This window comes from Acanthopagrus latus, chromosome 7 (assembly GCF_904848185.1).
Source record: "Acanthopagrus latus isolate v.2019 chromosome 7, fAcaLat1.1, whole genome shotgun sequence".
NCBI lineage: Eukaryota > Metazoa > Chordata > Actinopteri > Spariformes > Sparidae > Acanthopagrus > Acanthopagrus latus.
The window spans coordinates 5623556-5646050 of NC_051045.1; the positions used below are offsets into that span (position 1 = coordinate 5623556).

A 22495-nucleotide genomic window follows, 5' to 3' on the forward strand; every position below is an offset into this window, starting at 1 on the left:
TAGTAATTAGAACACCTGCGCAGCGGAGTGATATGTCTGTAAAAAGTCCCACTGCGGTTGTACTCTATATCAGTACTCATGGAATGCCTCTTGTCCAATCAAATTACATGGTCGGAACTAACGGTTGTATAATTATATTTCAAACATTTTATTCTATATGAAACATTTATCTTGAAAGCGGCAACGACAGGTATAAGTGCAGATTGTTCACTAAAGGCACTGTAAAAAACAAGTCCCTCTCCTGGCATTAACACCTGAAAAGTCATCTCTGCTCCGTCTTTTACCATGAAAAATCCCTAAGTGGCTTGAAAATGGCTTAGTTGCAACTCAACATCTTTGCCTCATTAAGTATGCCAGTTTGTAGTGACATGCTAACGAACATGGTTCTAACTCAGCCCCCATCCAAGCAGTTGAAACGTGCCTACATTTCTTGAGAGATTCTTGATGCACACTGCAGGAGCCTGTTTCTCTGTTTCAGGGGATAAATTTTCATGAAATTTGGCTCAGACAATCAAGGTTCTCAGATGATCTTTGACAATCTCCTTAATTTTCCTCCAGAGCCACAAAGAGGTTGAATTTTGTGGTTTTAATGGACATTTTTGACAGCTATGGGGTGAACTTTTGTACAGATATTAATGTTCTCCTCATGATGGATTGTAAGAAGTTGGTGATTTTTGACCTTTCCTCTATAGTGTGACCACATTTTCAAAGTGTCCAATACTTTGGTTTTCCATTCATGAATTCATTTTTTACATGTGTGCTTGTATAGTTTGGACCAGCTCTAGACCAAATGTAAAAAGCAATGGTATAAAATGCAATCTTATGTTCTCAAGATGTTTGTGATAAAGGTGTTGTTGTGCCTCAGCGGTTCAGTACTTTGTCCACTAGATGTCAGGATGTGTATAAAGGTAATCTGGTCTTACTGGAAAAAGCCTTCAGAAGCACAGTGCAAGCTTTAGTGCAAAACTATGAAAAAGACATCAACAAATAAAAGCCATTACAAGTAATAGTTGTAGTTATTTTGGCTTCATTTTTCATATGAAATACCAAAAGTGACTTCTGTGGTACTGTGTGCTGCAAGAGGAAGACGTGTACTGTACAATGACTTTTGATGAATAATGAAGAGAAATATCAGACAAACATATGAAATGCCACAGTATGTACAAAATAACTATGAGTCTGTAAATGCAATATGAAAAAAATATACAATTTCAAATCATTTTAGAGTTAAAATGCAGGAGGTGTAAAATAGTGGAACATTTCTCACTACATGAATTATTTACAACAAAACAAATGAAGAAATAAGTGCGATGTCATCCGGCTATGAACACACAAACAAAACTGTACAAGTTAAAAAACTACACTGCTCACGCAGAAATTAAATTCCGTCAACACAATAGTTGGGGTCGTTGTGTGGCATAAATTTCTACCGAACAAAGAATTGCAAGTTACTAAAATTTGCTCTTTAAGATATAATATATTGCCAGTGAACAATTTAAACAAGTTTTTAAGATTATCTTTATGACCAAATTAATCAGGCCAACTGTCCTCAATTCATAATTTACCTGTTTGATTACAACAGTTACTTTTTGTTAAAAAATGTTTGAACCAATTGTTAAAAAGTGCAACAGGTTTACGGTGATATGACGACGTCATACATTAAACCTTGACAGCATTATATTAGAAGATGATGCAATACAATTGTTCAGTTTCATTCTCATGTCAGACTATTTACACCAGGGAAGACTGAGTAGGGGGGACAGACGGCTGCATGACAGCCTGACAAGCTTGCTGGATCAGTCGTCTGAGCTGAGCACGAATGTTTTCATGTGCATGGAGGTAAACCAGAGGGTTGAGAGCACTGTTCAGACACACAAGAGCACGACTTATCTGACGAGCAATGTAGACTCCGTTATACCATTTATAACATATCCCCTGTTTGGTAAGAACTCTTGACCAGAGGTTGAGGTTTCTGAATACATGATAGGGGATGTAACAGACAGAAAAGAGAAGAATCAAGATGAACATCAACTTTAAACTTCTCTGTTTCAGTACCTTGTCAATAGTATTTGTGCTGCAGAGAACAACAATCACATGTCCGTAGCAGCCCAGTGTGATGAGTAACGGGATACAAAACCCAGTGAGGGTCCATCCAAGATTATATTTCAGGTAATCCTCAACGTAGGCTTCATCCGTAGTATCGAAGCATTTTTCAGTGTTGTTTCTAGGTGCCTTGGGGAAGAACATGTCTGGAAGACTTTGAACACTCACCAACAGCCAGACTGTGACCGAGATCATCACAGAATGGGTGACAGTTATTCTTCCCATCGCTCTCATTGGATGAACAATGGCCAGGTATCTGTACACACTTATACAAGTCAGGAATCCAATGCTGCCGTATAGATTCACATTGAAGCAGAATCTTGTTATCTTGCAGAACGTTTCTCCAAAGATCCATTTACTCCCCATGAAGTAGTACACCACCAAAAATGGGAGTGTGAGCAGGTACAAAATATCCGTAAGTCCAAGGTTGAAAACAAACACGTTGACGTTACCCAGCTTCTTCCAGTTGTGCTGCAAAGACTTCAGTCCCCATCCATTAGCCACCAGACCAATGATGAACACTAAGATGTAAACAGGAATCAAGAATCTGCCTGTAAAGTCCAAGTTGACGCGACAATCGGTTTTATTCATTATCTTCTGGGAAGCAGTACATACGATTCCCTTCCTCAGTGAATGTTCTAGTCTTCTCACTAGTTATAAACGGAATCAGAGCATGAGTGCCTTCCAGAGGACTTCCTGTTGTAAGTCCACGCCTCTATACACGACATTTGAGATCTGTACCTACCAATATTCAGGAAATGACTTCAGTTGGTTGGTTTGTGAATCATTCCAGAGCCTAAGGCAAAGGATTGTCTGTAAGAGGTAAGCATCATGAAACCTCCATCCATCTTATCTCTAAATTGCCTGACTTCGGAAAAACAGTTTTACCACATCCTGTAGTGAAATACTTTCCTGTTGTAGCTGCTCCACTTTGAGTGGAGTCAGTCAGTATGCATCATTTCAATAACTATAACTATAATTAAGATGTGTGGTTTGTTGTGGGTGACAGAGTAACCCATTTCAAATGCATTGCCTTGCATAAGAAACACTTTGTTTATTTAGAAGTCACTCTAAATTGAAACAAAGCACAAGTTACATGTTTGAGTCTGTATTAATTTAATAATAATCAGACTTGGTTACTACTATCAGTCAGTATTTTTTCATCATAATTAAAAATTAACCCTGATAATCATTCATTATTATCGATAGCCAAATTTAATCCAAACTCCCTGTTAATGCTGCATAAAGTCACTACAAAATGAACATGGTTCCAACTCCACCCCCATCTGAGCAGTTGAAACGTGCCTACATTTCTTGAGAGATTCTTGATGCACACTGCAGGAGCTTGTTTCTCTGTTTGAGAGGATAAATTGTCATGAAATTTGGTCCAGACAATCACGGTTCGCAGACGACCTTTGACAATCTCCTGAATTTTCCTCCAGAGCCACCAAGAGGTTAAATTTTGTGGTTTTATGTGACGTTTTGTGCTGGTATTTATGTTCTCCTCGTGATGGATTGTAATAACTTTGTGATCTTTTGACCTTTTCTCTACAGCGCCATCATGTGATCAAATTTTGTGTCTAATACTTCAAAATTCCATTCATAAATTCATTTTTAACTTGTGTACTGGTATAATTTGAACCAGCTCTGGAGCAAGCAGAAAGAGCAAAGGCAAAATATGCAATCTTATGTTCTGATGATGATGGTGATGAAGGTGTTGTTGTGCCTCAGCAGTTGAGTACTTTGTCCACTAGATGTCAGGAAGTGTATAAAGACCAACAAGTCTGACTTAAAAAAGCCTTTAGAAGCACAGTGCACGCTTTAGTGCAAAACTATGAAGAAGACATCAACAATAACAAAAAAAAACATTACATGTTTAGTCCTGCTTTCTCACTAATATTGCAAGAATCAGATCCCGAATATATGGAGAATATCGATCCTAGTTTTATTGCATTTTAATATGTTTCTGCGTGCCGGACACATGGTCGGGGAACTAAGGTGCTGAGGGGGCCGCAGCACTCCCTAAAATGAGGTGCCGAATTTACAAAAAGGCCCAAACAGTAAGAATTTGCCAGAAACAGTACTTCACAAAGTCTATAAAGATTCTCTAGACTAATCAACTCACAAAATTGATCGATTTTAAAAGGGAGAATTTATCTCCCTCCTCATCTGCTTGCTGCTGTTGACTAGAAATTATGTTAGTATTGATTTAGAGCCTTAACTTTACTTTTTCTTGACTGAAACTTAATTTAATACACAGAACAGCAGCCCCAGTGTGGACAAACAGTTTTATTCATCATCTGCTGGACAGCAGTACATATATTTCCTTCTCTTGGTGAATGTTTTAGTCTTGTCAGTAGAATCAACGTGTGAGTACTTTTGAGATGACTTTGTGTTGTAAGTCCATGCCCCTTCATACCACATTTGAGATATGCAACTGCAATAAAAAGGCATCATGAAACCTCTGCCTATCAATCTGTATTTGCCAGGGTTTAGAATTATAGTTAGGCTTGTCACATCTTGTGGTGAAATACTTTCCTGTTGTAGCTGCTCCACTTGGAGCTGATGCCTCCAACATGATGACTTGACAAGTGCATTTTAGGCTGTTTCTTTCACATTAGGTCGATATAAATAATCACATTTAATGCACGGTTTTCCTATCATTTTGATATTAAAGCTAAGAAATGAAATTAGATGGATCTCGGTTAACATGTAATAAAAGTCATTGTGTCAGTTAAATTATTTGTCAAGCATACCATCAGCTCAAAGTTGAGCAGCTACCACAGTCTACATGTTTTACTACAGGATGCGGTCAGCCATACTGTTTCTAAACCCTGACAGATTAAACCCTATACCCACTAAGGCTTACCACTTACACATACATTTTAAAATATTTATTTATAGTTCAAACATTTTCAGTATTTGAAACTTTTATCTTAAAAATAGTAAATACAGGTATAGGTGCAGATTGTCCAGTGAAGGCACTGTCAGATGCAAAAAGAAGTCCCTCTCCTGGCATTAATGAAACCCCTGAAAAGTCATCTCTGCTCCTCACAAATATATATTTGGAGTCTTTTACCACTAAAAATCCCTACATGGCTTTAAAATGGCTCGGTTATAACTCAACAACTTTGCCTCATTAAGTATACCAGATTCTATTAATATGTAAAATAACGCGGTTCTAACTCCACTCCGATCGGTGCAGTTGAAACGTGCCTACATTTGAGAGATTCTTGATGCACACTGCCGGAGCCTGTTTCTCTGTTTCACAGGATACATTGCCATGAAATTTGGTTCAGTCAATCAAGGTTCTCAAATGATCTTTGACGATCTCGTGAATTTTCCTCCAGAGCCAGTAAGAGACTGAATTTTGTGGTCTTATGTAAAAATGTTGTGACTGCTCTGGGGTGACGTTTTGTGCACACACTTATGTTCTCTTCATGATGGATTGTAATAACTTGGTGATCTTTGACCTTTCCTCTATAGCGCAATCATGTGATCACATTTTGTGTCCAATACTTTAGTATTCCATTCACAAATTCATTTTAACTTGTGTACTGGTATTATTTGAACCAGCTCTGGAGCAAGCAGAAAGAGCAAAGGCAAAATATGCAATCTTATGTTCTGAAGATGATGGTGATAAAGGTGTTTTTGTGCCTCAGCGGTTCAGTACTTTGTCCACTAGATGTCAGGATGTGTATAAAGGTAATCTGGTCTGACTGGAAAAAGCCTTCAGAAGCACAATGCAAGATTTAGTGCAAAACTGTAAAGAAGACATCAACAAAGTATTTACAAGTAACAGTAGTTGTTAATTTGGCTTCATTTGACATATGAAATAGCAAAAGTGACTTCTGTGGTAAGAGGAAGACGTGTACTGTACAATGACTTTTGATGAATAATGAAGAGAAATATCAGACAAACATATGTAAAAAGCCACAGTATGTACAAAATAACTATACATCTGTAAATACAATATAAAAAAATAAAATAATCAAAAACACTAAAATCTTTTAGAGGTAAAATTCAATGCAATGTAAAACATGTTTGCTCACTTTCTGTAGATTTTCCCCAAAATGTCGATTCTTGGATCGGTCAAGGTCATAAGTGTGTATTTTATAAGCTAACAAGACCTTTATTAATGAATGAGGAGAACCAGAACTTCTCACCTGCACATAAAAACTGCACGTACAGGATTGTCAGTCAAATTGGGTTGAAAAAATAAAAAATAATTTTAAACCTGGTGATTTTACCTTTAAATAAGGTTTCAACAAACACCTTCTGCCTCCACAAGTTTTATTTCTACGCTGCACGCAGCCAAAGTTTCACGGCCTCTGATCAGAATATTGTCAGAAAAACATTTATTTTTATTCATACTATATATCATATTCCAATTCTTTCAGACTTCTCATCCCAAAAACATTTTTTTTCCATACACTAATGTTGCGAGATTGGCTTGTGAATATAACAGAAACTTTTGGATGAAGAATATATTTAGCTATCCAAAAACTACAATAAACAATGGCCCCAAAAATATTTACAATAATAATAATAATAATAATAATAATACACATTTTTCCCTGACATCCACAAGGCCAGGTCTTGGGATTAAAAATGACTTTTGACTCAGTGAAGAACACGCACTTTTGATAGCCCCAAATTTACAATTCCCATGCTATAAACAACTGCACCAGAACAATGCACAACCCCAATGCATAAAACAAATTAATAAATCATCAGAGCCAGCTGCTCCATAATAAAAACACGTCTTACCTTCATGCAGTTATCCATGTCTGCCTCTTCTTCCTCCTCTGGCTCATATTCCTCTCTGTCCTGTCGTCCTCCCTGGTGTGCTAGCTCAGGTGTGTCGCTAATATTAGTGCTAGCAGTATTAGCGCTAGTGCTAGCTCAAGCTGCACTTGATTTTAAAAACAACTCTGTCAGTTTGAAGCATTTTTCACTGCCAGCCAAGAGTGCTCTCTTAGATTTCTCTCTTTTTTTTCTCTGCTCCCGCCTTGTGTCTCTTGTTGCCTCCATTCAGTTGTTGCTAGCTTTAATCTCAGTCAACTTCCAATCTCCAACTTCCAACAAACAGGCAGGCGCGGTCTACTCCAGTCAGTCTTCAAATTCCCAGAAGGCATTGCTTCATTTTAACTTTTGCCCCCCAAAAAAAAGAAAGAAAGAAAAAGAAAAAAACGAATAAAAGAAAAATGCAGGTAGGTTTGTTTTATTTTGAGCCATGCACGTTTTTGAACATCGGAATAAGACATTTAGCTACAAAACAATGCAGACTGATATAAAAATGTGTGACTGTAAAGGGTAACCATAACTGTGATATAAAGTCTAAATTCCAGATGATTGTTATGCTGTAGGTTAACAATTCCTGAGATTAACATGAAAATTGTACAAATGTTCAAGCCTGTCTTATGATGAAATGTCATTTTAAACATTTCAGCAATTTAGCATTCCAGTTGCAATGTGTACTTGGTAAGCAAACATTACACCTGATTATCATTAGCATCAGACTGTCAGTGTGAGCATGTTAGCATGCAGATGTTTGAATTAAGTGAACAGGAATATGTCACAGTGCCACATGTCTTTAGACTCTTAAAATTTAGTTATAATATATACCCGTTGGCTGCACCAAGTAGTGCAGCCAACGGGTTTTAAAATGGCTTAATTAACCAACAGGTCGTTGGATTTCCTCAACTGAATAAAATCAAAATTATTAATATTCTGTTGCAGTAAAAACACTAAAGTTGTAGTTATTTTGCACAACAATGCAGACAAAGTCGTTTACATCGGTGATATGTATTGTTTCTTTCTGAATTCACACTTTGTTTGACAGTTACATTCTGCACCAGTGCAACTAAATGTGCCATTATGCCGTGATGATCCTCCTGTGCATCACTTTGAGGTACAATTTGATATCGCATTTATTTTTAAACATTCACACAATTCCTTTTAGGGTATTTTACTGAGACTGTTGTCAACAATATCTGGTTCTATTCTCTCAAAGAGATAACACAGACATTTTCAGAATCATTAAAGGGAACTGAATTGTTTAATCTCATCTTTTGGAGCAGGTTTACAGCAAAGTGACGAAAACCTTGACAGCATTATAGTGGAAGATGATGCAATGCAATTATTCAGTTTCATTCTCATGTCAGACTATTTCGCACCAGGGAAAATTGAGTAGGGGGGACGGACGGCTGCACGACAGCCTGACGAGCTTGCTGGATCAGTCGTCTGAGCTGAGCACGAATGTCTTCATGTGTATGGAGGTAAACCAGAGGGTTGAGAGCACTGTTCAGACACACAAGGACACGACTTATCTGACGAGCAATGTAGACTCTGTCATACCATTTATAGCATATCCCCTGTTTGGTAAGAACTCTTGCCAAGAGGTCGAGGTTTCTGAATACATGATAGGGGATGTAACAGACAGAAAAGAGAAGAATCAAGATGAACATCAACTTTAAACTTCTCTGTTTCAGTACCTTGTCAATAGTATTTGTGCTGCAGAGAACAACAATCACATGTCCGTAGCAGCCCAGTGTGATGAGTAACGGGATACAAAACCCAGTGAGGGTCCATCCAAGAGTGTATTTCAGATAATCCCCAACGTGGTCGTTATCCGTGGTATCGAAGCATTTTTCAGTGTTGTTTCTAGGTGCCTTGGGGAAGAACATGTCTGGAAGACTTTGAACACTCACCAACAGCCAGACTGTGACCGAGATCATCACAGAATGGGTGACAGTTATTCTTCCCATCGCTCTCATTGGATGAACAATGGCCAGGTATCTGTACACACTTATACAAGTCAGGAATCCAATGCTGCCGTATAGATTCACATTGAAGCAGAATCTTGTTATCTTGCAGAAAGTTTCTCCAAAGATCCATTTACCGGTACTCTCCATGAAGTAGTACACCACCAAAAATGGGAGTGTGAGCAGGTACAAAACATCAGTAAGTCCAAGGTTGAAAACAAACACGTTGACATTACCCAGCTTCGTCCAGTTGTGCAGCAGAGACTTCAGTCCCAATCCATTAGCCACCAGACCAATGATGAACACTAAGATGTAAACAGGAAGCAGGAATCTGCCTGTAAAGTCCAAGCTGACACGAGGACAAGTGGTATTATTCATCATCTTCTGGACAGCAGAATGACAGTTTCTTCTCTGTGTGAATGATTTGGTCCTCTCAACAGATAAAAACTGAATCAGAGCATACGCACTTTCAAGAAGACTTCCTGTTTGAAGCCCTTCTTTACACCTTACATTTGAGAACTGTACCTGCCAGAATTCAGGAAATGACTAATCTGCCAGAGTTCAGACTTCAGAATTACAGTTTGGTTTACCACATCCTGAAGCAAAATACTTTCCTGTTGTAGCTGCCCCACTTTTAGCTGATGCTACAAACAGCATGACTTGACAAGTACATTTTAGGCTATTTCTTTCACATTAGGTTGATGTAAATTGTAACATTTAAAGGGATAGTTTGTGTTTTTTTGAAGTGGGGCCATATAAAGTACATATCTATAGTTGATCTGTTCCCTACTGTCAGTTTGGAGAAGTAGAGAGCCGCTCAGCTTTGTACTGCAGTGAAAGGGGTCCAGAGAAAAAGTGAAATAAACCACTTAAAACAAGGCTCACCTTAAAAAATCTATAACAGCTCAAGTGTACGTTGTATAGGGAAAATTCACACCGCTTTACATCGCCGTCAGACCTGCCTTTCTTTTGGAACTACATTTTCTCAACCGTAGAACCGAATCCCCAGTCGCTGATTCTGGCCATGGGTACATAGAATGTCACCTCCCTGTAGGGGAAAGAGCCTGAGCTAGTGCAGGAGGTTGAGCAGTACCGGCTAGAGATAGTTGGGCTCACCTCCACGCACAGTCTGGGCTCTGGAGCCCAACTCCTTGAGAGAGGCTGGACTCTTTTCCACTCTGGAGTTGCCCACGCTGAGAGGCGGCGAGTGTTGGAGTTCACCCCAGTGAACGAGAGCCTCCTTGTGCCTTCGGATCGGGGATTGGTCTCTCGCTGTTGTTTTTGGCTTACAGGTCGAACAACAGTGTAGAGTACCCAGCCTTCTTGGAGGCCCTGGGAGGGGTACTGGAGAGTGGTCCAACCGGGGACTCCATCATTCTACTCACGTGGGCAGTGACAGTGTTACCTGCAGGGGTGTGATTGGGAGAAACGGCCTCCCCAATCTGAACGTGAGTGGTGTTTTGTTGCTGGACTTCCGTGCTAGTAACAGTTTGTCCATAACAAACACCATGTTCAAGCATAAGGGTGTCCATCAGTGCATGTGGCGCCAGGACACCCTAGGCCGGAGGTAAATGATTGGCTTTGTGGTCATTTCATCTGACCTTGGGCTGTATGTCTTGGACACTCGGGTGAAGAAAGGGGCTGAACTGTCAACTGATCACCACCTGGTGGTGAGTTGGATCTGCTGGCAGGGGAGGAAGCTGGACAGACTTGGCAAACCCAAACGTATTGTGAGGGTCTGCTGGGAACATCTGGCAGAACCCTCTGTCAGGGAAGTCTTCAGCTCCCACCTCCAGGAGAGATTTGACCAGATCCTGAGGGAAGCTGGGGACATTGAGTCTGAATGGACCATGTTCTCCCCTTCCATTGTTGACATGGCTGTTCGAAGCTGTGGCCGTAAGGTCTCCAGTGCCTGTCGTGGTGGCAATCCCCAAACCTGGTGGTGGACACCAGAAGTAAGGGATGCTGAAGCTGAAGAAGAAGGAAGTCCTATCGAGCCTGGTTGGCTCAGGGGGCTCCTGAGGCAAGGCCCCGGATAAGTGGAAGAAATTGGATGGATGGACTTTTATCTTATCGCATTACTTCTTTTATCTTAAAAGAAGCGACTACAGGTATAGGTGCAGATTGTCCACTAAAGGCGCTGTCAGATGCAGAGAGAAGTCCCTCTCCTAGCATTAATGATTAATGAATAACTTGGTGATCTTTTGAGCTTTCCTCTATAGCGCTATCATGTGATCAAATTTTGTGTCCAATACTTGAGTATCCCATTCATGAATTAATTTTTAACTGTACTGGTGTACTGGTATAATTTGAACCAGCTCAACATAGCATGAGACATGCAATCTTATGTTCTGAAGATGATGGTGATAAAGATGTTGTTGTGCCTCAGCAGTTCAGTACTTTGCACTAGATGTTAGGATGTGTATAAAGGCCATCCAGTCTGATTTAAAAAGCATTTAGAAGCACAGTGCAAGCTTTACAAAACTGTGAAGAAGACATCAACAAATAAAAGCCATTACAAGTAATAGTAGCAGTTAATTTGGCTTCATTTTTCATATGAAATACCAAAAGTGACTTCTGTGGTACTGTGTGCTGCAAGAGAAAGACGTGCACTGTACAATGACTTTTGATGAATAATGAAGAGAAATATCAGATAAACATATAAAAATGTTTACAACAATAATATGCATTTTTTCCTGACATCCACAAGGCCAGGTCTTGGGATTAAAAATGACTTTGGGGGAATTTCTCCTAGCACCAAAGATGTCACCAACTCTTGGATGAATACTGACATGACATTAGCGCACATGCTCAAGTCCTCCTCAGGATGAAGTATTTTAAATATTTTATCAACTTTGCATTCCAGTTGCAATGCGTGTCAGCCTCCGATGTAACATTTTGAGATTATAGGTCATTTCTACCATGTGAACAGGCCAAACTAAGAAGGTGAACTTGTTAAACAAACATTACACCTGATTATTATCAATATGGTATTACTGTCAGCGTGAGCATGTTAGCACACTGTTGTTAGAATTCAGTTAACAGCACAACCTCACAGTGCCACCACCAGTATGTCATTAGACTCTTAATCTTTAGTTATGATATGTTCATGGTATCTTATCGTTCATCTGATTGTAATCACGAGCACTGACTTCCTCCAAGGCTAACTGCTTCGCCAAACTTACTTTCATTTGTGTTTAGTTTGCTGTATTTGTCCACTATGTTCCTTTATTATAAAGAGGGCAGAAAAACAGACTTCCTCTTGGAACAAACATACATTATTACATTTGTAACAAACAAAAGTCCACTTTTGAGGAACCAAACAGACAAGCCAATGGGGTTTAAAATGGCTTAATTAGCCAGCAAGTTGTTGGATTTCCTCAACTGATTTAAATCAAAATTATTAATATTTTCTAAAAGGAAAAACACTAAATTTGAAGTTGTAGGTACTTTGCATGAAGTTGTTTACATCGGTGACGTATTGTTTTCTTTTGAATTCACACCTTGTTTGATACATTCCTCACCAGTGCAACTAAATGTGCCATTATGCTGTGATGATCTTCCTGCGCATCACTTTTAGGTTATAATGTTGTGTTGCAGTAACACTGTCATTTTGCATCCTGTTTATTCGAGCATATTCACGCACTTCCTGTTTTAGGGTGCTTTAATGAGCCTGTTGTCCACAATATCTGGTCCTATTCTCTTAAAAAGATAACAGACATTTTCAGAATTGCCAAAAGGAATTGAACTGTTTAATCTCAGCTTTTGGAGCAGGTTTACAGCAAAATGATGATGACATACATAAAACCTTGACAGCATTAGAATGGAAGATGATGAAGTGCAATTGCTCAGTTTCATTCTCATGTCAGACATTTCGCACCAGGGAAAATTGAGTAGGGGGGACAGACGGCCGCATGACAGCCTGACAAGCTTGCTGGATCAGTCGTCTGAGCTGAGCACGAATGTCTTCATGTGCATGGAGGTAAACCAGAGGGTTGAGAGCACTGTTCAGACACACAAGAGCACGACTTATCTGACGAGCAATGTAGACTCCGTTATACCATTTATAGCATATCCCCTGTTTGGTAAGAACTCTTGCCAAGAGGTCGAGGTTTCTGAATACATGATAGGGGATGTAACAGACAGAAAAGAGAAGAATCAAGATGAACATCAACTTTAAACTTCTCTGTTTCAGTACCTTGTCAATAGTATTTGTGCTGCAGAGAACAACAATCACATGTCCGTAGCAGCCCAGTGTGATGAGTAACGGGATACAAAACCCAGTGAGGGTCCATCCAAGAGTGTATTTCAGATAATCCCCAACGTGGTCGTTATCCGTGGTATCGAAGCATTTTTCAGTGTTGTTTATATATGTTTTGGTGAAGAACATGTCTGGAAGACTTTGAACACTCACCAACAGCCAGACTGTGACCGAGATCATCACAGAACAGGTGACAGTTATTCTTCCCATCGCTCTCATTGGATGAACAATGGCCAGGTATCTGTACACGCTTATACAAGTCAGGAATCCAATGCTGCCGTATAGATTCACATTGAAGCAGAATCTTGTTATCTTGCAGAAAGTTTCTCCAAAGATCCATTTACTCTCCATGAAGTAGTACACCACCAAAAATGGGAGTGTGAGCAGGTACAAAATATCCGTAAGTCCAAGGTTGAGAACAAACACGTTGACGTTACCCAGCTTCTTCCAGTTGTGCTGCAGAGACTTCAGTCCCCATCCATTAGCCACCAGACCAATGATGAACACTAAGATGTAAACAGGAAGCAGGAATCTGCCTGTAAAGTCAAAGCTGACATCAGGACAAGTGGTAGTATTCATTATTTTCTGGACAGCAGTACATACGGTCCCTTCTCTCTGTGAATGTTCTAGTCTTCTCAACAGATAAAAAACGGAATCAGAGCATGAGTTTTTTCAAGAAGACCTCCTGTTGTAAGTCCACGCCTCTACACACTGTATCTGAGATCTGCATCTACCGATACTCTGGAAATAACTTCAGTTGGCTGGTTTGTGAATCGCTGCAGAATCTAAGATAAAGGTTTGTCTATAAGAAGTAAGCACCATGAAACGTCTAGCCATCCAGTCTCCAATCTGCAAGTGTTTAGAACTGGTTTACCACATCCTGAAGCAAAATACGTTCCTGTTGTAGCTGCTTCACTTTGAGCTCATGCTACAAACAACATGAACTGACAAATACATTTTAGGGTGTTTCATTCACATTAGGTCGATGTATATGGTCATATTTAATGCATATATATAACTATAGGTAAGATGCGTGGTTTGTTACCAGAGACAGAATAACCCAGTTGAAATGCATTACCTATATATTTAATATTTGTATAAGAAACACTTTGTTTATGTAGAAGGCACGCTTAATTTTATATAATTTATATGTTTTTTATATAATAAGTGACACAAAGCATAAGTTATATGTTTGAGTCTGTATTAATTTAATTCAATAATAATCAGACTTAGTTACTTGATTGTTTTTCAGTCACTCAACATGATATAAAACACTTTCAGTAAAAGTGACCTTTCATATCAAACCTAAGTAATGATATTAAATGAATTTAAGCAATGAAATTCATTGTTTTAGGTAAATTGTTTTCCAAGTGTATCATCAGTGCAAATCACTCTTTGTAACCCCTGGCAGATTAAACCTCTACACACTAAGGCTTACAACTTACACACACTTTAAAATGTATATTTATAGTTCAAACATTTTATTTTATGTGAAACTTTTATCTTAAGAGAAGCGACGACAGGTATAGGTGCAGATTGTCCACTGAATGGAGGAGCCTGTTTCTCTGTTTCAGAGAATAAATTGCCATGAAGTTTGGTGCAGACAATCACGGTTCTCAGACGATCTCTGATGATCTCCTGAATTTTCCCCTACAGCCACCAAGAGATGAAATTTTTAAGAGAGGTTTTAAGTGAAGTTTTTTGACAGTCATGGGGTGATATTTTGTACATTTATGTTTTCCTCAGGATTGATTGTAATAACTTGGTGATCTTTTGACCTTTCCTCTACAGTGCCATCATGTGACCAAATTTTGTGTCCAATACTTTAGAATTCCATTTAGAAATTCATGTTAACTTGTGTACTGGTATTATTTGAACCAGCTCTGGAGCAAGCAGAAAGAGCAAAAGTAAAATATGCAATCTTATGTTCTGAGGATGATGGTGATGAAGGTGTTGTTGTGCCTCAGCAGTTCAGTACTTTGTCCACTAGATGTCAGGAAGTGTATAAAGGCCATCCAGTCTGACTGAAAAAAGTCTTTAAAGCTATGAAGAAGACAACAACAAATAAAAGCCATTACAAGTAATAGTAGCTGTTAATTTGGCTTCATTTGTCATATGAAATACCAAAAGTGACTTCTGTGGTACTGTGTGCTGCAAGAGGAAGACGTGTACTGTACAATGACTTCTGATGAATAATGAAGAGAAATATGAAACACATGAAAAGCCACAGTATGTACAAAATAACTATAAATCTGTAAATACAATATGAAAAAATATAAATCAAAAACAATGAAATCATTTAGAGTCAAAATGCAGGATGTGTAAAATACTGAAACAATTTTCACAACACATGAATTATTTACAACAAAACAAATGAAGAAAATGAAGAAATAAGTGCAATGTCATCCGGCTACGAACACACAAACAAAACTGTACAAGTTAAAAAAATGCACTGCTCACCTCAGAAAATAATATCCATCAACACAATAGTTGGGGTCGTTGTGTGGCATAAATTTCTATCAAACAAAGATTGTAAGTTACTGAAATTAGTCAGCAGTTAGCAATTTAAACATGTTTTTAATACTATATTTATGACCAAATTAATCAGGCCAATTGTCGTCAATTCACAGTTTACCTGTTTGGTTACAAAAGTCACTTTGTCTTTAAAAAAAAATGTCTTTGCCTTAAAAAACCTTCAAGCAAGTTTGAAGAATTACTTCTGATCCCAACATAGATTTTAAACTCCATTTCATAAGTTCAGACCTCCTCTCTCCAACTAACATTGGAACACTGCAAAAATCAGATCCCAAATATATGGAGAATGTCGATCCTGGTTTTATTGCATCATAATATGTTTCTGTGTGCTGGACACATGGTCGGGGAACTAAGGTGCTGAGGGAGCTGCAGCAACTCCCTATGATGTGGTTATAACATATGCCGAATTCACCAGAAGGCCCAAATATTTAAGGATTAAGGATTTGCCCCATGTTTTATATATCATCTTCTCTGTCTCCATCTCCCTCTTTCCCTTTTCTTCTTTCTGTAAAGCACTTTGCAACATACGTGTTTAAAAGTGCTACTTTACACAATCTAATTTATGTTTGATTCTTGGATAGGTCAAGGGCACAGTCATCAGAGTATAGACCTCCCGAAGGTGTGCAGCTATGAAAGGAATTGTGCTGAAGTGCAGAATGAGATTGTACATGTGTGAAGATCAATGTTCATCCAAACTCAGTCACAGTTTTTATCTACAAATATACATTTTCTCTTTCAAGGTCCATTGATCAGAGGATGCCTATGCGGATCCACCTGGTCATGCTTCTCGCACCGTTCGGCCCCTGAATCAGTCAAGTCTTCCTGCTCTGAAGGAATCAGTGCTCCGACAGGTCGATCAAGGCCTGTAGCCCCACAGAGCAGGGTTACGGTAAGGTGCGTAGGGGCATTTGTGGTGACAAACACAAGAGTGGATCATCATCACAGGTCGCTGTAGCTTTCTACCAGAGGGGCAGAGGAAGGTCACGTCAGCCGTGGTGGTTTGATGGGGCGTGCAGCAGCGGGAGTCGGTGCACTGTCCACAGTACCGGAGCTTGTAGGCCCGAGTGCTGTAGCAGCCCTGGTGAACAAGCCTGATGGGGCCTGGTGATGTGTAGCTGGCCTTGCAATGCGCCTGCTGTCCCTGCTAAAGAAACAGCATGCACAAACACATAAACACCGTAGAGTCAGAGGAGAAGGAGAAAATCCCAGTATGCTAAAGATGGCCGGATGTTTGAGTCAAAACTAGGCTGGTTCTAGTGCTGCTTCATCAGTTGAGTGACAATATTTCATCGTGTAACAGGTGACATATACGCTCAAATTCTCCAAAATGTCTCAAATGTTTTGATTCGGACTCAATTCAAGATTAAAACCCTGTTAAACATAGAAACAGTAGAAATAAAACAGGGAATCACTCACCATGGGCTTTCTTGTGGCAGGTTGAATTGTATGGCAAGGCCGCACTTTACAAAGTCGAGTTTCCATTTGCAGCTTGCAGGCTGGGTTCTGGTTAGACACCCGTGTGGAGACCCCGGCCCCACAGCTCTGGGAGCAGGCGCTCCACTGGGTGCTCTGCTCTGCACACTTGGCGGCAGGTTGGACCAGTCTGTTTAGAGGATGATCCCTTGGGAGAGCTGGCCACAACCTGGTGGGTCTCATGGCTGAAGAAACCAAATAAAACAAAGAAAATTCAAACGGCATTCACAGTTTGAGAACATCTGCACTAAACTAAACCAACTACAAGCCGACTGAACTCAATCACCTCAGTGAGTCACTTTCTAAGAACTTTAATGTCTCATCTGATTGTTTTTTTCTACTCTGAAAAATATCCAATTCAAGTCTAATCCAGTGCTTTTTGCAGTGGATTTTTGTGAATTTAAAAATTCCAAAGCAAAATTTTGTTCCCCCCCAAAACTAACATTTATGTGTCATAATAATCAGCTGATCTTCAGGACCGAATCAAATGTTTTGAATTCAAGAACAAAAAGTCCCATTGCTGCTCTCATCACGTTGTTCGACTCCGACAGTGTTTGGATTTCCAGATGTTTTTAGAGCGGCTTCATTTCCGTGACACCCACTCTGACTCACACACATACACACTCAAACAAACACTTTCCTTTGAATGGATTAATATCCTCTGCAAGGCTTTGCATGTTTAATTGTTACACAGCCGTTGTTATGAAACTCAGAAACTTAGTGGCTGAGAATAAAAATATGTTTTGACTTTTCCAGAGAAATGCGGGTTATATTTGGACTTTGTGAGTTTTCCTTTGGCCAGACACACCCCAGTGTAATTCAGAAAGGCTCCAGTAAAAACTTCCAGACATGACCACCAATGACAGACCTCGTATAAATAAAGAAGAGATGATGTTGCCACATGGACTGATCATCAATGAGCAACATGTGTCGCTGAGAAATGTGGAGATGCACCTGGCTCCAGCACCCTGACACTGGAAAATATGTGTAGAAATACCACTCTGATGTCAGGGTACAGAGGGAAAGTCAGACATTTTTGGAAATACACTCATCGGCTTTCTTGCAGCGAGTTTTATAAGAGGCTTTATAGAAAGAGTGTGTCTTTCTGTTTAAATATGAAACTACAGCCAGTATATGTTAAGGTTTAAACAATAAGACTGGAAATAAAGAGGAACAGCAGGCATGTCTGAAGGTAAAGGGGGAAAGAAATGTTATTTTTAATTCGTTTTTTTTTTTTTGTGAAGGTGAAACAAAGATGTTATAACATGTAAATAATATATTTTTACACCAAAATTAAGATGTGAATGTAGTTTAATAAATGCAGGTTATCTTAAAATAGGCTTTTGTCTCTTTTACCATTGCCAGAGAACCAGTTTGCCTTTCTGTTTTTATTTTCTGTTTGTTTGTTTTTTGGGTTTGTTTTTTTGACAATATCACAACTTTCTTATCTCTTTTATTTCAGTCCTTCTTTAAAACTCACTTAAGACTGATTCATGTTCGGGAGACAGGTGTAAAAGTAATTAGGTGCAAATGTCTGGTACTTTACTGTAAGTTACAGTGTCTTGACAGAAAATGGGGCAAAGATGAGTGCGTCCACCCAGACGTCATGTTTCCATCACCCTGGGAGCCGATAAGGGTAGGATTATATGGGCAGGGTAGGAGCACAGGTTGATAATGATAGCCTATAAATGTCCAGTCGGATCAGTTTACATACTTGGTGACAACAGGAGGGTCTTGGGTTTCCCATATCATAGTAGGAGATAACTATCACCTATTGTAATAACACTGTTCTGGGGGCAAGAGGGCTCTTGGGAAAAAGGAACAGGGATAGAAATTGGAAATGAAATTGAGCCAAAGCATGACACCGAAACTATATTTCACTGCTGCTTCTAGTAAGAAATCTACATAAAACACAAGTTAACACCTGGATGTTTGATGTTTTTTTTCTCAGTTAAGTGTTGATTTAACCCTCGTGACTCATCCATCCACCTGTAGAGTTTACCTGTGATCGCATCCTGAATGACTGTGTTCTCCAGGTTTTCACACACCCACTCCCTGCAGCATTTTCCCGGCAGCCGGACGTGTTGTGGGTTGGGACAGTCTGGAGTGGGCAGACGGGCGTTCAGAGGGCAAGCTGGCACACAGCTCACCCCTCCACCTCTGCAGTGGCAGTAAGTGTCACAGGAGGGCTGAAACGACTGGCCCTCTTGGTAAGTGACGCCGTTGACTTCACAGCCCAGATCCTCCTGACCTGTACGGAACACATAGTACAGACGGTGTCTTGACTCGTTGGATTGATGTGGGAAATTCAATCAGGAAGTGAAAGAATTAGGTTAGGTGAGGAGAGAAGGGACGGATGCAAAAGGACACAGCAGTAAGGACACAGGAGCTGCTGTCCCCGCCGATGGTTATTTAATTTTATGGGAAACCAGGCCTCTCTACTGAGAAACTGAGGAGTCTGTTTTTCAATCCACGAGTGTTGTCTCTGCAATCTATCATGCTCAAAGGCCAGTCATTACAGCAAATGTGTCAACAGCAGCCCTGCAAATAGAAGTTGAAACGTTCTGGAGATCTGGCGGGCCGTCTGGCTCTGCAGCAGACTTAAAACATTAACCGTCTGTTTCTCCCACTCATGCAGACTGACTGAAGCTGTGTGTCCTCCAAACAGACATGGGCCTGGTTGTTCGCTTGTTAGAAGAGGCACTCACTGACACACTCCCCGGCTTCTCCAGGGAAGCTGGCGCTGTAGTCGCACTGCAGTCCCCTCTGGCTGTCGCAGGGAAACATCTCAGTGCAGGGCTCGCCTCGCTGCCTGGCACACACCTGGCAGCACCGGCAGCCATCCAGCAACAGAGGGACTCCTGGGGGGCACTGAGGGGCAGGACTGGGGCAGAGGCAGGGCCTGTCGCACAGCTGGCACAACACCTGCAGGGAAAAACACACACACACACACACACACACACGGGGGATAGAGGATGTTACTGCAAAGACTATCACTGTTATCATCCCACCATCTATTATCAGAAGAATCGTCTAAATTAGATTCTTAAATCGGACATTTTCCCATAAGAGTGGAAAATATTTCTGGTATTCTTAGAAACTGCATGCAAGTATCCAACACTGTCGGGCCAAACCACTGTTTTCAATTACACGTGTCTGGTGGAGCCAAAACACAGATGAGACCTGGACAAGAAAGCAGTCTTACTCAACAAGAGCAGAAGAATCACTTCGTTGCCACCGTCAAAAATGTCCTGTACTTGCGTTTCGCCACTGCCAAACATCACAGTACGAACATCACAGCCCATTTATTTACTGTTAATCAACTTTAAATTGGAGAGAGAGATGATTACACAATTTTGAAGACAAAATCATGTACATATGCAGACAATCCAGTTTTATAAGAGTTTTGTCATCATGGTTTTGACTTAGTTATTTGCTTATCTTTAGGGCTGTTTGGTAACCATTTCTGATTAATTCTTCAAGCAAAAAAGACAAAAAAATCTTGAGTTCCAGCTTCTCAAATGTAAGAATTTGCTGCTTTTCTTTTTCTCATTCGACCATGAAATGGATGTCTTTACGTTTTGGACTGTCAGGTGGACAAAACAACCTCATCTTATCTCCTGGAGCTTTAAAGCTTCACATTTTGTATGTACTGATATTTGATAGTCCAAACAAGACACAACAGATATTAAAAAAAAAAAAAGTTAAAATTGTCAAGTTATTGCCACAAAAGCAAAGTGGTGAGGATCAAACGCAGACATTCAGAGGTTGGCAGGCCGAAAACAAAAAGTAAGCTTTATAATGAGCAAGTGTGCAAACAATAAAATGGCAACAAAGGGCCAGGAAAGGAAAATATCAAAGGAAAACAAAATTGAGGAACAAATGAGAAACGCGCAGGGAACAGGCACAGGAGTACAGGGGCGAAGCCAGATTAACCAACAAAGAGGAGAGGGGGAACAACACAGGCTTAAACACACACTACACCAACACGAGGCTGAGGTGCAGGTGGAGGAGAGACACTGGGAACAGGGAAGTGCTAACCAGGCTAATTGGAGGCAGGTGTGAGGGGGGATCAGGCTGAGGAGGAGCACAGGAGGGAACACAGGGGAGCAGGAAGTATGAGGAGATAAATCAAAAACCCAAACCATGACAGCTAAAGCCCTATTTATTTCATCATACTTGCATATCTTGACTAAAGAACTACCTCGGACCTTAGTGCTGTTCAGTTATGACAGTTAGATTCACCCTGCTCTGACTCTATAAGTCAGGGTAGATAATAAAAAAAGATATCCCTCCACACATAAAGTAATGAGTAAAACAACTATGATTTATCAATAAATAATCACACTGAGAAAGAAAAAAAAAATCTCAGGTGAGCCACAAAAAATAATGTAAAAAAAAACAAAAAATTTACAGGAAATCCACACACAGCACATAATCCAGCCATTCACAACAAACCACTGTAAGTAAGCAGGAGCAGGCCTCACCTGTGTAGCCACACACAGCAGCACAGCCAAAGCTATCACACAGTCACACAGCAGTCGGTCCATGAGGGCTCGTGTTGCGGATGGAGCTCAGTCTGTCTCACTAACCTGTGTGACGGTGTGGTGCGACCGGTGCAGCTGTTTGCTAACTGCTCCGTCCCGCGTCTGCTGACATTTATAAAGTCTGGACTCTGATGTCACAGGCTGACTTACCGTGTAAACAGCCTCTGGACCAGCATCAGAAATGTTTCACATTCCTCCTCCCTGCTGCCCATTTCCACTTCCAGACACACACACACACACACACACACACACACACACACACACACACACACACACACACACACACACACACACACACCTCCACCCCTGAGTCTTTCCCCTCATTTTCCTCTCCTCCCTCTCTTTCCAGTCTTGTGGCGCTCTAAGTTTACACAGCTTAACACGAGCTGAGGGGAGAAAAATACATTAGTCCAGCTGTCTGCGACTCAAACAACCCCCAGGGCTTTTTTGTGGTGATGATTCCGATTTAAGTCGACAAGATTTTATCTTGCTGATATTTTTACAGGCTGCCGCTTCATTGCGTGGTCAGTCACATATAGTAGCTGATCCTTTGAAGGGTACAGATATAGGAGGAGATACTCCCACAATTTAATTTTTTTCCTCCCAAAATACTACCGAGACCACCGTGTGTAACTTCAGCCAGACTTGAAAGAGATTAAATCCCGCTCTTCCCTCTGGTTTCCATGGTGTGAGGGGCAGCATGTCTGAGGTTGTCATGAACTTGAATCATCGCGATCTCTTCCATTGTGAGACATGAAGAGAATTCAAACAGGAGCCTGGAAGCAAACAGTGCCAGAGGTCTGCTCAGA

At 40.3% G+C, this 22495-nt stretch overlaps 5 protein-coding genes across 5 annotated transcripts in view; all 5 read right to left on the reverse strand.

The window, feature by feature from the left end:
- pfkfb1 (6-phosphofructo-2-kinase/fructose-2,6-biphosphatase 1) overlaps positions 1–7204 on the reverse strand; it is a 54513-nt gene extending 47309 nt beyond the window's left edge. The window contains exon 1 of the mRNA XM_037103105.1: positions 6874–7204. The gene's annotated coding sequence lies outside the window, so the exon portion shown is untranslated. The remainder of the gene's footprint in view (positions 1–6873) is intronic.
- On the reverse strand, positions 84–2935 carry LOC119022367 (P2Y purinoceptor 1-like). The gene has a single exon (XM_037103150.1). It carries the CDS (start codon positions 2692–2694, stop codon positions 1732–1734), a length of 963 nt encoding a protein of 320 aa, XP_036959045.1. The 5' UTR covers positions 2695–2935; the 3' UTR covers positions 84–1731.
- Positions 7205–7317: 113 nt separating the features above from the next.
- On the reverse strand, positions 7318–9390 carry LOC119022360 (P2Y purinoceptor 1-like). The gene has a single exon (XM_037103143.1). The coding sequence runs from the start codon at positions 9249–9251 to the stop codon at positions 8262–8264; it is 990 nt and encodes a 329-aa protein (XP_036959038.1). The 5' UTR covers positions 9252–9390; the 3' UTR covers positions 7318–8261.
- A 3247-nt stretch (positions 9391–12637) lies between these two features.
- On the reverse strand, positions 12638–13940 carry LOC119022364 (P2Y purinoceptor 1-like). Its single transcript, XM_037103147.1, has one exon. The coding sequence runs from the start codon at positions 13708–13710 to the stop codon at positions 12736–12738; it is 975 nt and encodes a 324-aa protein (XP_036959042.1). The 5' UTR covers positions 13711–13940; the 3' UTR covers positions 12638–12735.
- A 615-nt stretch (positions 13941–14555) lies between these two features.
- Positions 14556–21778, reverse strand: ccn5 (cellular communication network factor 5). The gene is made up of 5 exons (XM_037103141.1): positions 21627–21778; positions 19848–20064; positions 19142–19390; positions 17083–17324; positions 14556–16810 (listed from the first exon to the last, which is right to left on the reverse strand). The coding sequence occupies exons 1-5, from the start codon at positions 21687–21689 to the stop codon at positions 16523–16525; spliced, it is 1059 nt and encodes a 352-aa protein (XP_036959036.1). The 5' UTR covers positions 21690–21778; the 3' UTR covers positions 14556–16522.
- Between the last annotated feature and the right edge of the window lie 717 nt (positions 21779–22495).

What these genes read in the sequence shown, in the direction of transcription:
- ccn5 (XM_037103141.1), bottom strand. Translation starts at nt 21,689, where the DNA reads ATGGACCGACTGCTGTGTGACTGTGTGATAGCTTTGGCTGTGCTGCTG. An exon ending in TGCTGTGTGTGGCTACACAG is followed by an intron (nt 20,065 to 21,626) that starts GTGAGGCCTGCT and finishes TTTTCCCTGCAG; the next exon opens with GTGTTGTGCCAGCTGTGCGA. An exon ending in CTGCCACAAGAAAGCCCATG is followed by an intron (nt 16,811 to 17,082) that starts GTGAGTGATTCC and finishes CTGTTTCTTTAG; the next exon opens with CAGGGACAGCAGGCGCATTG.
- LOC119022364 (XM_037103147.1), bottom strand. Translation starts at nt 13,710, where the DNA reads ATGAATACTACCACTTGTCCTGATGTCAGCTTTGACTTTACAGGCAGA.
- LOC119022360 (XM_037103143.1), bottom strand. Translation starts at nt 9,251, where the DNA reads ATGATGAATAATACCACTTGTCCTCGTGTCAGCTTGGACTTTACAGGC.
- LOC119022367 (XM_037103150.1), bottom strand. Translation starts at nt 2,694, where the DNA reads ATGAATAAAACCGATTGTCGCGTCAACTTGGACTTTACAGGCAGATTC.